This window comes from Anabrus simplex, chromosome 1 (assembly GCF_040414725.1).
Source record: "Anabrus simplex isolate iqAnaSimp1 chromosome 1, ASM4041472v1, whole genome shotgun sequence".
NCBI lineage: Eukaryota > Metazoa > Arthropoda > Insecta > Orthoptera > Tettigoniidae > Anabrus > Anabrus simplex.
The window spans coordinates 893,020,475-893,037,156 of NC_090265.1; the positions used below are offsets into that span (position 1 = coordinate 893,020,475).

The 16,682-nt window shown below is 40.1% G+C and overlaps 1 protein-coding gene across 1 annotated transcript in view; it reads left to right on the forward strand.

Moving 5' to 3' along the window:
* Positions 1-16,682, forward strand: part of LOC136857712 (dihydrolipoyl dehydrogenase, mitochondrial) — a 132,937-nt gene that overhangs the window by 59,685 nt on the left and 56,570 nt on the right. The window contains exon 9 of the mRNA XM_067136584.2: positions 10,592-10,781. Within this exon, the coding sequence (XP_066992685.1) occupies positions 10,592-10,781 (190 nt within the window). The remainder of the gene's footprint in view (positions 1-10,591; positions 10,782-16,682) is intronic.

The following is a 16,682-nucleotide window of genomic DNA, read 5'->3' on the forward strand; positions in this document are numbered from 1 at the left end:
CTGCAGATTTGAAAAACGTTTTTGGAGAGGATAATAGAATGTCATTCTATCTTCACTATTTTCCGAGATCCAGTGACGTTACACATAGGCACTGTACGACCGGTCGCCGTGGCTAGCGATGTAGCCCTATGATAAAGAGGCAGTCGTTTATTGTCAACGAGTTTTGTAAGAGTTTCCAAGTTGCAGACCTTCTGCCTTCGTAGGCAACCTTGCAATGAAACGTCCACTGTTGTCCCGTTTGGTGTGAGTTATGAAATGCTCTTCGCAGTACCACTCCTCCTGGGTTAGGGGCATTTTTCTAGTTGTCACTTCTTCTATTGCCAAGAATTTTTCCATCTTCCTATTGAGGTCATCGTCCTGTCTGAGGAAAAATGATGAAGTGGGTGGAGTTTCTGCTCTCTCACTAGTCCGAGCCCGCGACTTTATTGGACCTGACAGTATCCATCCCAATACAGTATTTTTCAAGATGGGTAGCTCATTGCAGTTTTTCCGCCACCCTTCTTCAACTGCATAAAAATCTCCGCACCGATGAGCATATCTACTGGTCCTGGCTTGTTGAAGTGAGGATCCGCCAATGTGATATCCTCAGGCAGGTTCCACGATTTACAATCAATATGCTTCGCTGGAATATCACGTGTTATGTGAGGGAGTATAGAACACGTTATAACAGTTTCGAATCTGGACACATTAGAAATGATACGAACGTCAACACTTTGAGATGCGGTGACAGCAGTGTTATTTATACCACTAATTGGAATACAGTTTCTATGTCGTTGCAGCCTCAGCTTACTTGCAAGTGACTCGGTTATGAAATGTGATTGCGATCCATTGTCAAGTAGAGCTCGGCACTGGTGAATTCGACCATTGTTGTCTGCAACTCCTATTATTGCAGTGGACAGCATTACTTGAGACTGTGGCTTGAATTTTAGTGTGCAGTACCTAGCATTACTCTGACCCTGTTCGTCGTCTCTAATACCGGTACTTCTACTAGCTTACTAGCTTGGGTATCCTTGTTTGTAGTCGTTTGATTGTGTGTGGCACTGTCAAAGTGAATCAAAGTGTGATGTCTACGCTGGCAAGTTTTACAGCTATCAGATTTGCACACGTTGACACTATGATGCCTAAAACATTTAAAACATAAACCCTTTCTTTTGACAAAATCATACCGTTCTCTTGTGTTAGCGTGCAGAAATCCTTCGCACCGATGTAACGGATGATCTAAGTCACAAAAGTCACACTTCCCCCTTGTAGATACGTATGAGTTAACTCGAATTGGGCTTTCATTATTTCTCACATACTGGTGCTTAGCTGGATTTGCCGCGCTCCCCCTCTGTTCCTGTGTTGCCATCATCAATTCTAACACTTGTGCCCTCTCTTCCAAAAAAGTGGATACCTCAGCGAGTCTCGGAAAATCATTGCTTGGAGCTTTCATTTCGAACTCTTTACGGGTAGCGGGATCTGACTTGTTTAACATCAGCTGCTGGAGTAAGGCTTCGTTGTAAAGGCACTGAAAGGTTGAGGTTCTGAATAGCATTTAAATTGCTTACTAAGTGGTTGTTCAACTTCCTAAGGTCTGATGCTATATCTTTGTGACATGTAGGTAATGACAATAGAGCCTTGATATGTTGTGTTGCTATCAGTTTTCTGTTAATAATTTCGTTTGGCTATTTCTAGCCGAGTGCAGCCCTTGTAAGGCAGACCCTCCGATTAGGGTGGGCGGCATCTGCCATGTGTAAGTAACTGCGTGTTATTGTGGTGGAGGATAGTGTTATGTGTGGTGTGTGAGTTGCAGGGATGTTGGGGACAGCACAAACACCCAGCCCCCCGGCCATTGGAATTAACCAATGAAGGTTAAAATCCCCGACCCGGCCGGGAATCGAACCCGGGACCCTCTGAACCGAAGGCCAGGACGCTGACCATTCAGCCAACGAGTCGGACAGTTTTCTGTTGTACCTCTTACAAACGACTTCCCAAGCTACTACAAAGTTAGAAACAGGAATGTTCTGAATTAATTGATGAGGCTCGCCCTTGAGTGCTGAAAGTAGATAATGAAAACGCTGAACGTTTGATAGTTTTAAATTGTCAACAATTAAAGCCTGAAAAGTGTCTTGAAAATGAGTCCAAGTCTCATACTGCCCATGAAATGTAGGGTGGTCAATGACGGGCAATCGTATTTCCATGGAATTCTGTTGGGAATTACCGCAAGAATGCTGAGATAACTGATCGATATTCTGCTCGGGGGCTGTGCTCTTTTCTATCAGTGTAGTCATTCTCGCCTCTAAATCGTAATAGTTTTCTTCAAATTGTTCCCTATCCCGTTCATGATTTTCGTTGTTCTTGTCGTCATTAATCTCGAGTTTACACTGAACATGCTTATATTCTTCCCAGAGTGAAGGCAATTGTTTCAACCTGCTATGTACTGCATTAATATCGGAGCCCGCCACAAACTTGTATACATATTTACTGAAACGTGTCAGTGACCCTTTAATGACTGCTCGTTGTTTCACTAACAGGTTTTTCTCACTAGACTCCATGATATGAGTTAGGAAAGACAGGAAAAATTAAAGGAATGACTGACCTCTGGTATACTGCTCTGATGTGCACTTATCCTTCGTCCGCCTCGTCAGTTCAGCATGCCGTAGGGATGATGATACACGTGCTCCAATATTCTCTCCACAGGTTGTCAGGACTCGAAACATACACTCGCAAACACCGGAGGACCATGTAATGTTATAGCATTACGACACTTTCAAGAATCTGGCCCGGTATGACCATGTTCCGACCTCATACGGACAGGTCCCTGAGAACACGTGGTGCTAGGAACCACATGCTGGTTCATACACATAGAAAGATGAACTGTACTTAATTATACATATACTAGGTTTATTACACTATACACACATCGTGATACATTTGTTTAACTTGTCGCTCACGCGATGGTTTAGATATTTACAGAACTTGTCCGCATAGCACATTTTAACATAGTCCGGCAGCCATGCTGCTTTCCCGTTAACCCCTCGCTCACCCGATTGCACGCGAAGGTGCCCGATCACTGGGGCTGTACCATAATTAAGGCCACGGCCGCTTCCTTCCCATTCCTAGGCCTTTCCTGTGCCATCGTCGCCGTAAGACCTATCTGTGACGGTGTGACGTAAAACTAATTGAAAAAAAACTACCCATGGCTCTTGTATAAGAGCCACATCGATAGCCTCAGACTTGAACTTCCTGACGAAAAGAACTTTCAGTACCATCCTTGCCAACGCTAGGTTTTGTTTTTCCTTTAATTACTTGAAATTTGATCTGCCCAAGTTCAATCTTGGCCTTAAGGCCTCTCTTCCTGAGCTCTTCAAAATCTCTTTCATTAAGGGCCAAAACAATTGTTCTTCCTGTGTTATCAGTAGTCGTTGCATTCAGCACTCTCCATATTTTGTCGGAAGTTTGGTGTCATGCTGATGTATCCTGACAAGCACATCATCAACCTTCATCTTGTCAAATGGAGGAAGAAACTTGGTGATGACCTTTGTAGTATTGAGCACCATCTTGGCTTTTGCCATCTCCAAATTCTCCCCTTTCCAAAGGTTGCAATTGACCACTGTCTGTTCCAGCCAGCTTTTAGTTTCTGGATTTGCACAAATCAGTGCCATTGCTCCATTGCCTTGGAGACTCGAGGAAGCCTGGAAGACATCCATCTGACAAGGGTTTCATCTGCGCTATCAGAGCAAAAGGACCAGAACAATTGAGTATTTTGTGTAATGGAGTATACACTGCTGGATTGGAACCTGTGGTGAGGGGTGTTCTTGGTCATCGAAGAAATATTCTTGTGACAAATGAAGAACAATCATCGGATGAAGTCCATTGTGATATTGGAGTAACTGCCTGTTCGTTATCATGCTCATCAATCTGTTCATTCACAAGTAACAGAAATTTAGCTTTGAGTGCTCTTTCACGCGTACTGTTAAGTTTCTGGAAATATTATAGCATAGACTGAAAAAAGCAACCAGTCAGCATCATGTTCTTCCTCTTCTCTTTTCCTTGTGTTCATGCCAAGCCATTCCATTAGTATTTCATCTGTTTTGTTGCTAGGGTGTTCAGTTTTTCTTCTTCAAAGAGTGTGGTTGTTGGATAACTTATGATTTTGTATGTTAGGCAGTTCTTCCATTGTATCAAAATCCACTGGATCTTGTGTTACTTTGCAGTTTGTAATTCACTGCATACCTTCTAAGCAATCATCACTTTTCTCTTCTGAGGGTGTAAGTGTATTCCATGAAGTATTAGTTCCTTTCATGTATGTATGGATGGAGGAAATAAAGTTGAGTTGCCAAGTAGTAGGGTTTTGTTAATCTCCCTGGCCCAGATTTTGGTGCTTTCAGTGACCTTCCAAAAGCGGTACAGACATTTTTTCATCGGTCACGACATCTGTTCTGAAAGTAAATAAACAGTAAAATAAAAACATACCAATTATTTAATGACAATATTTCTTTTGGGAACTAGTGCTACAATTCTGTAGAGGGAAAACTACCATTGGTAAGATTGTTTGCTCAAGTTGCAAAACTATTTGGACTTGCTTGGAACCATTATTTTTGCCTGTACCACAACAGGGCACTTGAGAAAAATAATTAAGCACTATTTTGAGTTATGGAATTTGCCAAACTGTATTAGCTTGATAGATGGAAAATAGGTGGTGTTTTAGGTACACAGTATCTAGAAAAATAAGCTACAAAGGTTATCTTTCAATAGTGTTCATGCCGGGCTGAGTGGCTCAGGCGGTTGAGGCATTGGCCTTCTGACCCCAGTTTGGCAGGTTCGATCCTGTCTCAGTCCGGTGGTATTTGAAGGTGCTCAGATACGTCAGCCTCTTGTTGGTAGATTTACTGGCATGTAAAATAACTCCTGTGGAACTAAATTCTGGCACCTCTGCGTCTCCAAAAACCGTAAAAGTAGTTAGTTGGACATAAAGCCAATAACATTATTATTAATACGTGTTCATGGGTGTAATTGATGCAAATAGCTTTTGCACTGTTATCACTGTTGCGAATCTTAGAAGGAATAGTGAAGGTGTTGCTGTATTTTGCCATTCATCATTCGGTCAACTTTTGAAGCAAGGCAAACTAAACGTCCCAACTCCCACTAGTAATTTGCCAGGAGGAACAATTCACTAGCCATTCCTATATTACTCAGTGATGAGGTTTTCCCTTTAATATATTTAATACTGCCATACCCAGAAAGAACCTAAAATGATGCTGAAAGAGTTTTCAGTTTTTCCTCTTACGAGAGGTAGACAAAATATGAAATATGCTTTCGGCATGTTGGCATCCAAATTGTGTGTTTTCTAGGGCCCAGCAACTTGTAACGAGGATTGTGCAGTGGCTATAGTTAAAACAGCATGAATTCTGCATAACTTATATCATATCCGTGGGGAAAAATTTCATCAAGATCCATCAAATTACAATACAGGTTGTGCAGTACAAGCTGCTCTATGGCAGAATGCTGAAGGAGACCACTACAATGTTAGAAGCTTCTGTTTGCAGAATAGGCTAGGTAAACTACTTTCTGAATCCAGAAGGAGCGATCCCTGTACAATGGAAATACTTCTGTTTTCTATTTTTAAAAAAGAAAGAAGAATTCTTGCCAAACTAATTCATTTGTTGATTCTGTGCTTATATTTTGAACATTTTAATATGTAATACATATATTCATTTGAGCACTATTTTCTTCAATGTCTAATTATTCTAATCTGTTCTGGAATAACTTTAATGTATAGTTCAAGAAAAACTTCAACAAGTTTGATTAATGAAATCATGAAAGATTTTTTGTCTTGCGGTTCCATCATGTTTCGCTTACACAATGTAGAATGACAACACAAACTGTAGAAAAGACTGTACTCCACATTACCTTCAGTGCTATCATGCCTGGAATGTTCAAACCCTACTTGATTTGAAAGACAATAACAGACCTGAGAGGAGAACAGTGCTTGTCACCCATGAGCTTGAACAAATGAACTTTGATATTGCTGCCTTAAGTGAAATCAGACTGTCCAGCGAAGGTAAACTTGGAGTTCACCTCTACACAGTCTTCTAGAAGGAAAAAGATGAGGGAGAACACCGCATCCATGGTGTTGGATTTGCTTTGAAGACCACATTGGTGAATGATTATCAGCTAACTCCAACCGCTGTCAGCGAAAGAATTATGACTCTCCGAATCCCACCCTCTGGAGCCAAATCTACGACACTCCTCTCCGCATTTGCTCCCACCTTGGATGCTGATGTAGAAGCTAAAGACCAGTTCTACAACCTGCTGGGCACTACCATCACCAAAGTACCACCAAGAGACAAACTCTTACTATTTGGCGATTTCAACGCCAGAGTTGGTAAAGATCACCAATTATGGGGCAGTGTGATGGGAAAACATGGACTTGGCAACTGTAATGCCAATGGTCTACTGCTCCTTGGTTTATGTGCTGACCATGAACTGTTTATTACTAATACTCAGTTCTGCTTGCCTTATCGCTACAAGACCCCTTGGATGGATCCTCACTCAAAGCACATCCTTGACTATATCATCACCAGGCAATGTGATAAAAAAGATGTCCTTGTTATTAGGACTGCAAGAAACGTCGATGACTGCTGGACAGATCATAAGCTCATTTTTTGCCAGTTGAGAATCTCAATCTGTTGTAAACCAAAAAGATCCATCCACAACCCGCCCAGAAAGAAATTCGATACTTCTAAACTTCAAATTGAATCCATTGCTACAGATTACAGAAATGCAATCTCAAACAAACTGGCTAGTCATCCAGTCAGCAGTGATAGTACAAATCAGGAATGGGCCACGCTTCAAAAGGTCATCACTGAGTCAGCTGAGGAAACAGTTGGTTTTGTGAGGGGAAAAAAGACAAGACTGGTTTGATGAAAATAATGAAATAAAGTGTCTGATCAATGCCATACGGGAAACCTATCTATCCTATCTTCAAGATCCGTCTTCTATTGTGAAGAAATCACATTTCTTGGAATAAGGAAAATATCAGGCACAAATTAGGGAAATCAAGAATAACTGGTGGTAACAAAAAGCTGAAGAACTGCAAAGGCCATCTCATGCCTGTGACCTGCAAAACTTCTATGATGAGATAAAGGAGATATATGGTCCAATTCGATCTTCATCGGGGTCATTGAAGACTGCTGACAACTCCATCATTTTAACTGATAATGGAGAAATTTTAGAGTTTTGGAAGGAACATTTCTCTGCGCTTCTAAATTGTGTCTCCAGTGTCGCTGAGGACTTTCTTTGTAATGTCCCTCAGCAGCCCCAACAACCACGGATAGCAGTTTCACCCACATACAGAGACTTCACCAAAGCACTCAATCAACTAAAACCAAGAAAGGCTCCTGGTCCTGATAACATCCCTCTGGAACTGATACAAAATGAAGGTATACCCTTGAAGACTAGACTTTTCACACTCATCCTCTTGATTTGGGAAACTCGAGAAGTACCTGACGACTTGAAGAATGCTACCATCATCTCTATCTACAAGAAAGGCGACCGTATGTATGTGGAAACTACTGTGGTATATCGCTTTTGTCAATTTCAGGTAAAATTCTCACAAGAATTCTATTAAACCGGCTCCAAGTTATCTCAGCGGATTTTGCCTGAGTCTCAATGTGGTTTCCGAACCTCCAGAGGCACAAGAAAATATGATCTTCTGTGCTAGACACCTCCAGGAAAAATGCAGAGAGCAAGAATACCTACAATGAAGAGTTTATTGAAAACCAAGTGTTAAAGAAGAAATTAGTCTCTCGTTAGAGGAGCTGTTCCAGGAATGCAAGAAAATATCTGAAAAGAAGAAGGATGTTGAAGAAGAAATCAGTCTAATCTTGAAGGAACTCTTACAAATTGTTCTGTGTAGCACAGGAATGCAATAAAATATCTGCAGAGAAGGATGTTGAACTCTGGAAGTTTCTGTGCGTGAAGAAGCTCTGTTATACTACAAACAAGCTGTGAAGAGCTTCACAGATGATGCAGATGTGGTTGATCACACAGATAATGTTACTATGATTTCTGCAGAGCAAAGAGGAAAAGAAGCATGTGGGGTGAATGGCTGGATAAAGCATAAATATTGCTAACAAAATCAATGAAATTATTTACTTTCCTGTGATTGGAGTTTCCAGCGACAATAACAACAACTGTTTAACAAAGGAACACTTCACCAAAAGAGCTTAGAAGCTCGAAATTTTACTACAAGAATAGTGAGGGTCGTAAGCTCCGAAAATTTACAATTGTGGAGCTCATTAGCTCGGAATATTGACAATATTGGGAAGAACAACTCCCATCTTGAATGGAACAGTCAAAGACTTCTGACCCGTAGGTCTCATAAATTTATACTTTGCGAAAATAGGCTAGCCTGTACATAACTATCTGAAAAAGAAGCCATAGCTTCTAGAACACATTTACATAAGACAGGTCTCAAACCCTGGAGCTCAGTTTACAATTAGTTTTACAAATTGTCCTTTATTGGGCCAGTAGACTGCATTATGTTAAATGTCTGACACCACAGAGGGTTAAAGCAGGAAATCATCTAGCTTTCAAAATGAATTAATTAATTAATAAATACCTTTGCTACCCTTATCTTATGGGGGAGCCACACTCGAAAAAGGATCAAAAGATCTGTAAACAGAGACTGAAGCCTATACTACATGGCCAGAACAGAGAAAGAGAAAGGAAGAAATGAATTATTAATGGTTAACTAGAAAGGTCGAGAAGAAAATGTGAATGGAGGCCAAAACACTTAAGCACTCCAGAATTTAAGTTCAGAAGCAAACAACTAACTGGCCAAAAGGCCCAATGACACAGGCCAAGGTGACTTAAGGGAAGAATATTTTAAAGACCAAAACAAGGGTGAAAAATTTAGAAAAAAAATTCCAAAACTTAGTCACCCAAAGAGAAATTAGGAGGAAAATGGAAATAATGATTTGTACATCCTTACATTTTACAAAATCCTTATTAGGGGAGTAATTTTTTAAAGTCCAGGGACTGCCTAAATAAACCTACATTTAATTTGTCGAAATAGAAAACCCTAGATTAGAATTTAAGAAAGTGCCAGACGACCTAACGGTTACATGCAAGGGGAAAAGCTGGAATCTCCCCTTTCTTCACACTCAGATAATGATCACATAATTAAGTTATAATTCTGCCATACTCTTGTTTATATCACCTTCTCACACCAACCCCCACCCCAGCATTCTCCCGAGGGAGATCTCAGTCACGTAGAACTCTCAATAATACACTGCAGCACTTGCTAAAAAAATTTCACATCTTTTATAGCGGGGTAACAGATAGTTCTAGATCAATTATGTAATATCACATTTGATTGGATGAAAAGATTTTGTTATCCAAGTTTTTGATAGGCAGATTAATTTAATGACAGTGATGATAACTCCAAAATGCTAAATAAACAATTGAATGTTGATTGTTACCCAATTTCCATATACAAACATTCTCAAAGCTGTGAGCTTGTATCTGGGAGATAGTGGGTTCGAACCCCACTGTCGGCAGCCCTGAAGATGGTTTTCTGGGGCTGTACCTCAATTAAAGCCACGGCCGCTTCCTTCCCACTCCTAGGTCTTTCCTATCCCATCGTCACCATAAGACCTATCTGTGTCTGTGCAATGTAAAGCCAATTGTAAAAACATTCTTGATGGTAATTAATCTCGACACAAGGTAGCACTATAAAATACGTACATGCTAGGAACATCTGGTCCCAAAAGGTAAAACTTATACAATATAAGATAGTTCAGTCAGTTCTGAATAGAAAACAACACTGTCGAAGATACGGCGGCAAGTTAAACAGATTGGGAGGTCTAACTCCTGTCACAGATAGAGAGATAGAGCCTTTATTGTGGTGAAGTATACTATGCTAAAAAAGAGCCATTTGTGTATCATTACACTGCATTTAAGACTATTACATTAGTACAATGTTACGGCTGTGCCATTGTCTTGTTGAATTTCATTGACTTAATATTTTTTAATGACAGGTATTCAAAAATTCAACAACTTTTTGTGTACCTCATTGATTTTCAAAGGAAGTTTGGTGTATGCTTACATTTTAGCAAGTCCACAATATTACATGATAACTTATTAATCATTTCTGTGAAAGTAAATAAGAATTTTTTAAAAATAAATCACTAAAATCCCATTGTTTTGAGTGCTTGCTTCCAAAGTTTGAAATGTGTAACCTGTCATGTGCATCTTTTATTTCAAAATTCACTAATGTTTGCCTAACTAGGCTCTGGTTCAAAAAATATATTTCGTGAAAAATCAATATTTTTGAGTTAGTGAGTTTTGGAAATGAGCTTGTTGTAGATCTAATAAGCTGTAATGCATCTTTTGAATGTATGACTTCTGCTAGTAAACTTAGTTGTTTTTCTTAAAGGAGAGCTAAGCTTTGCAGTGGCTATATATTAGTTATAGTACAATATTTAATAGAAAATCAGAAGAGCCTGCTTTGAAATTTAATTTTGTTAGTAACTGTACTTGGTATTTTAAGGTTTAACTACTCCTATCTGGAGGCTCTTACCATTTTACCCTTATGGTTTTACAGCATTTTTGCAATTGGAGATTGCATTCATGGACCTATGTTGGCTCACAAAGCTGAAGACGAGGGCATTGTTTGTGTGGAAGGTATTGCAGGCGGGCCTGTTCACATTGACTACAACTGTGTACCTTCTGTCATTTACACTCACCCAGAAGTTGGCTGGGTTGGACGATCTGAAGAAGACCTGAAGAATGATGTAAGTAGATGCTTGGAAGTTAAAATACAGTATGTGATGCTGTGCACATCTTTGAGGTGTAGATTCCTGACTATCATAGGTAACACCTTGTGAATGAAATTAATTAATGGACCTTTTTATGGCAATCTTTAATGCTATTGATGATTAGACATATCTTTATTGCCTTGGTAGCAGTAGAATGCCCAACTTATCTGATATTTCTGAGTTTGATTCTGGCTGAGGTGGTCGATTTTTGAGACTAGAGCCAAAATCTTGGCATTGTATGTCACTGACATGTTAAAGAACTCTAGTGGCACACTCGATGGCATCTGATAAAATTAGTATACAGCCTTAGACATTGTCCAGATGAGTTTTTAGAAATAGTACATTGTCTATACAGTACTCTGAAGACGAACACAGGACGTGCTGATACTGTACATTTTTCCCATAGAGTAGGCAACCCATGTTGCAGAGTTGGTTTTAATTATTTTCACTGTGACACATCCACTGGATTCTCTGGGTTGCAGGGGAAAAGCACACAAGTCAAAAAATCTCATTTTTTATTTATTTCACATGTCATCTACTGTGTAAGGTCAAACTCACATTGTGGTAGTATAAGCACATGTCAGTCTGGCTTAAAAAAAGAAAAAAATGTACTCGCCTATAACTGGCCACCCCCATGAATTTTGACTATTTTCGGAGGAAAAAAAAATAATCACAAAGTCTTTCAAGTGACCAGGCAGGAAGTGCAATATTTCAGTTAACAGTAAAACCCATGCTTTTGCAGCACCTATGCATTCGCTGTGGCCACTCTCTCCACCTACCATAGATTTCGTAATGCTGTTACAGCCTTGGGCTCCGCGTCTTCCGTGGCTGCGTATAGTGCAGGGGTGCGGCAATCCCAGGCCCCAGGTCATTGCGGCGACTGTGATTTTGCTACTGGCAACTAAGTTTCGGTCCCCTGAAAAAATTTATTTTCCAATTTTTCATACTTTCTTTTCCTAATCATCAGTCTGCAACAAAAGCCTTGTGTTATGATGTGACATGACATTACTGAACAAGCACCACGTCACGATCTTCTCGAAAATAAATAACTCCGAGACAAAGATAATATATACATTTTTCACCACACAGGACCATCGACGTATTTCGATGAACGAGAGAATTAGCACTAATGATATTCTATGTGCATAACATAGTTGGCCCTTACCTGTTACAGCAGCAGAGCCTTTGGTCGAAGAACTGAGAACTACCGTATTTCACGGCATAATCGTCGCCACCGCGTAATCGTCGCATCCTTGATTTTCAATACAAAAATCGGACTTTAAACCTTTAATTACATAATCGTCGCACGTCCAAATTTTGTTCACTAATCTGGTTAAAAGGTAAATGGAACTGCAACGTAAGTTGCACATGAATGCGCAATTTAAATACGTGTATGGTTTATGGGCAATTTGGCAACACAGTCACGTTTGCGACATGTTGCACAACGTATAAATAAATAATACCGGTATATGTACGACGCATAGCTTACCGGTAGACTATCGGCAGTTTGACAACGTGGTCGCAAGACAGTGTACTATTTATTCACCCCCTACATATTATGCTTACCGGTAGGCTATCGGCAGTTTGACAACGTGGTTGCGAGACAGTGTACTATTTATTCACCACCTACATATTATGAGTTCCCATTTGAAATACGTAAGGCTGTAAGTTATCGCTTATCGGCAACGTCGCCAGGAAATACCGGCTAGGTAGGTTGAATGGACCTCGAACCAGCCCTCAGATACAGGTAAAATTCCCTGACCCGGCCGTGAATTGAACCCGAGGCCTCCGTGTAAGAGGCAAGCACGCTACCCCTACACCATGGGGCCGGCTCCTGTGTTATTGCGCACGAAGTGAAATCCAAGACGATAACGCAGATTTCCATGGAATTATTCAGCCGAATTATTTACGATGTCTCAGTTGTCATCGCTAGACTCTTATCTTACTACTACGTCATAAGTGTCCGGGCATGGGATGAAAACTTTTATCCAAGCAGTCAAGGTAATTATTATCCAATGCTATTAAAGTTTTATTTTATAAACTCGTCAGTAATGTAATGTAAAATCATCAATAACTGGGAAGAAATATTAACCTAATTACCGTATGTTTAAAAGAAATTGAAAAAAATGAATGTTTGTTACTGACGTCTCGGAATACAGTCAACTATACAGTAGATTTACACCGCGCTAGCTAGAGCTCCGGTTTGCGAGCTTTGCGCAAGCGCAGTAGTGTGTCGCAACCAACGAGCTAAACTGATAAATTGTTGCATGCTTCCTTGCTGCCTAACAGTATTGGCTGCTCTGGAATGGACAGATCACAGATGCATTTATTTGTTTCAGTTTACGTGATTACTGTAGACATGTGTGCGTGAGAATTTAAGTTTTTAATTTGTGTTTTGGGTGTTTGCAGAAATAATTTGTTTTAATAGTGAACAATTACGGAAAGTCATTTATATCGCAAAACATTAACGTGTGAAGCATTTATAAGCGATTATGGGTAAATATAGAAACTATTCTGCGGGCTTCAAGCTAAGCGTAATTGCCTTCGCTGAACAGCACGGGAACAGAGCTGCAGAAAGAAAATTTTCTGTGAGTGAAAAGTTGGTGCGTGACCGGCGGAAAGTAAAAAACAAGCTAAAAAGCACAAACCCTTCTAGACGCGCGTTTAGAGGTCCTAAAACAGGGAAGTTTCCTATAATTGACGAAGAAGTGTTTAGGTACGTCATTGAAATACGTAACAATGGCTGCAGTGCATCATATGAAATGTTACAAATTAAGGGACAGGAGGTAGCGCGCAAACACAACATACCGGTAACTCGGTTTAAGGCGACTCGTGGGTGGATTAAGGGGTTCATGCGAGGACACAATCTGTCAGTGCGAAGGAGAACAACACTAAGCCAAAAGTTGCCTGCTGATTACACGGACAAGATTGTAAATTTTCACCGATTTGTCATACGTTTGCGCAAGGAAACTTCGTACTTGCTTTCTCAAATCGGTAATGCCGATCAGACTGCAATCTTTTTTGATATGCCTCGCAACAGCACTATTGCGCTAAAAGGATCACGGAGTGTATTAATGAAAACCAGCGATGCACGGCAATGCTAGCCATTACAGCTGACGGGAGAAAGTTGCCGCCTTACATCATTTTCAAGAGGAAAACGATGCCTAAGAATATACAGTTTCCCCGTGGAATTCATGTACGAGTGCAACCAAAGGGTTGGATGGACGTAGAACTCATGCTGGACTGGGTTAAAACTGTGTGGAATAGAAGACCTTGTGAACGAAGTGAAGCAAATTCTCACTACAAATAAGACACGACAGATAGTCATTCCTGGTGGCCTAACATCTGCTTTGCAGCCACTAGACGTATGTGTTAATAAACCCTTTAAAGACCACTTACGTCGATTTTACAACGAGTGGATGATGAGCGGCGATCAGCAATTGACGCCCGCTGGAAATATCAGGCGTCCACCCTTGGACTTGTTATGCTTGTGGGTGAAGAAGAGTTGGGATCTTATACCACCTGAACTAGTCTCCAAGAGCTTCAAAAGGACTGGGATTTCGAATGCACTAGACGGTTCCGAAGATGACGCAGTGTGGCAGGGAGACGAAGAATCTGATACTGGTATTAACAGAGGCGAGGACGGCGCATCAGATAGCGAAACCTGCGATAGCGACACCGAAGATTTGGAATAAATTGCGTACCGGTAAGTCCGCATTTCACAACAAAGCGATAATTTTTTGCAAGTGTAATATTTTAACTTTAATACTCAAATTAATGACAAATTAACTTAATACGTTCATTTTTATTTTCAGGTTGGAAAAACGTTCGCCGAATTGTTGCAAAAAATTATGAATTTTGTTTTAGACTATTTTAATTATTTTGATGTATAAACGCGAGTATTACGTGCATCTTAAATTTGTATCAAATACAATTTAGTTATAAATACATTTTTTGAGTAATACAAATACTGGTATTAAATATTCATCGTATAATGGTCGCACCCTACAATTTTGTTCGAAAATTTTGGTATAAAAAGTGCGACGATTATGCCGTGAAATACGGTAATTACTTCATAGTCATATGTAGGCAAAAGTACAATGAATCTGTGCTACTGTTTTACATTTAAGTGAATCTGTATTTTCTTTGTTATTTAAGTTTTAATAAATCTTGTATTTGTGTGGACGTTTAATATTGTGCTAGCTTTCAAACATGAAACGTAATAAGAAACTCAAGTGTGATGACTAATCAAATCAGGCTAAGTTGACACAATTCTTCACAACTCTTGTACATATTAAGCAGGTATTGGGAGAAAACCATGACACAGAAAATAGGACTGGTTCTTCCATAATCAACACAGGAGTTCGGGCTTTCAGTACATCAGCAAGAGAGCCTGTAAATGAAGTCAAACCTGAAGTCAGAAACGTAACACTTCTAGTAGACCTACAACCAGGTAAAAGAAAGAAAATTCAGATGAGTAGTGGCTACAGTTCGATGAAAATACAGGAATGGCTCAATGTAAAGCTTGTGTTTTGTTTACAAATTCTTCAGATCAGTCTTCTTAAGTAGTAACAGGTTTTACAGGGCCATGTAAACTAGAAACATTTTAAGAAATATAACAAACCTTTACAACACAGAAACCGCCTGGCAGCTTGTAATACAACATTGTTTCTAGAAACAACAGCCCTGGCCACGTGTGTAAATAAAATGGATTCTAAATAGGTTTGACAATTTCAGGAAGTTTTTCAATATTGCATATTATATTGTAAAGGCATGCTCAGTTCACCCGGAAGGACATGGGTGTGAATCCCCGTCGGGATTAATACCAATATAAATGGTCCATAAATGGTAAAATGGCAGCAGGTCGACATGTAGTGTTCCAAGTGCTCCGTATTTTCTTGTTGTTTATAGTGGTTAAACACTTCACGTGTGAAAGTAACAGTGATCTCTAATGGTGGGGTTTTCAGTGAGTGTCCTAGTGGTTCAATCCTCCAAGAGAATTTGCTAATTGTGAAAAATTGTAAAAATATCATGCTTAACATGGTGCGCCAATGAAAATGTGTACATGACCGCTGGTACTGGCACTGCGCTTCAAGTGAGGCGCAGGGTTGCCAGACCACCCTCATCAACATTTCACCTCATTCTCCTGACCATAACTGCGTGTGGAGACATAGTAACAAATCCAGGACCTCCAAACAGAAATGTGAGTAACATAGAATGTCATATTTGCTGTTCTAAGGGCTGCATCAATCAGCTGTACGTGAAGTGTGTGTCGTGTGAAATGTCCATGCATAACAACTGCATCAAAATCTCTCCATCTGATTACCATAAAATTAAACGTGGCTTGTCGTCTTGGCAGTGCTGGAAGTGTTGTCTCCCAGTACCATTGGACTCATTCTTCTAAGTGCCAAACAAAGGAAATGATGTAAATAACTCTGTAAATAGTAATGACTCAGTTATCAGTGTACAGGGCTCCTGAAACATCACGATTCTCTCATTTAATGCCCGTAGTATAATGGGGTATAGGAGACAGCAGGAGCAAAGAGCATCACTGGCAAGTATCGAACCATCAATCATAAGTGTCTGTGAAATGTGGTTGAGCAGTGCTACTTATGACGGTGAAGTATTTCCGTAACCATACTTGGTCTTCAGGAAGAATGGAACCTGGACGTCTGGACTAGGATGCTTGGAGACTGACAGTGAAGCTTTATCTGTGGAGGTGACATGTAGGGGCAAAAAATTCTTGATAGGTAGCACATATCAGGCTCCGAAATCCAAGCCCGGTATACATGAAGGATTACTGGAATCTCTTAAGATTGCAACTCATTCAGCACAAGTACAATGCAGTCTTCCTCACAGGGGACTTTAATATAGACC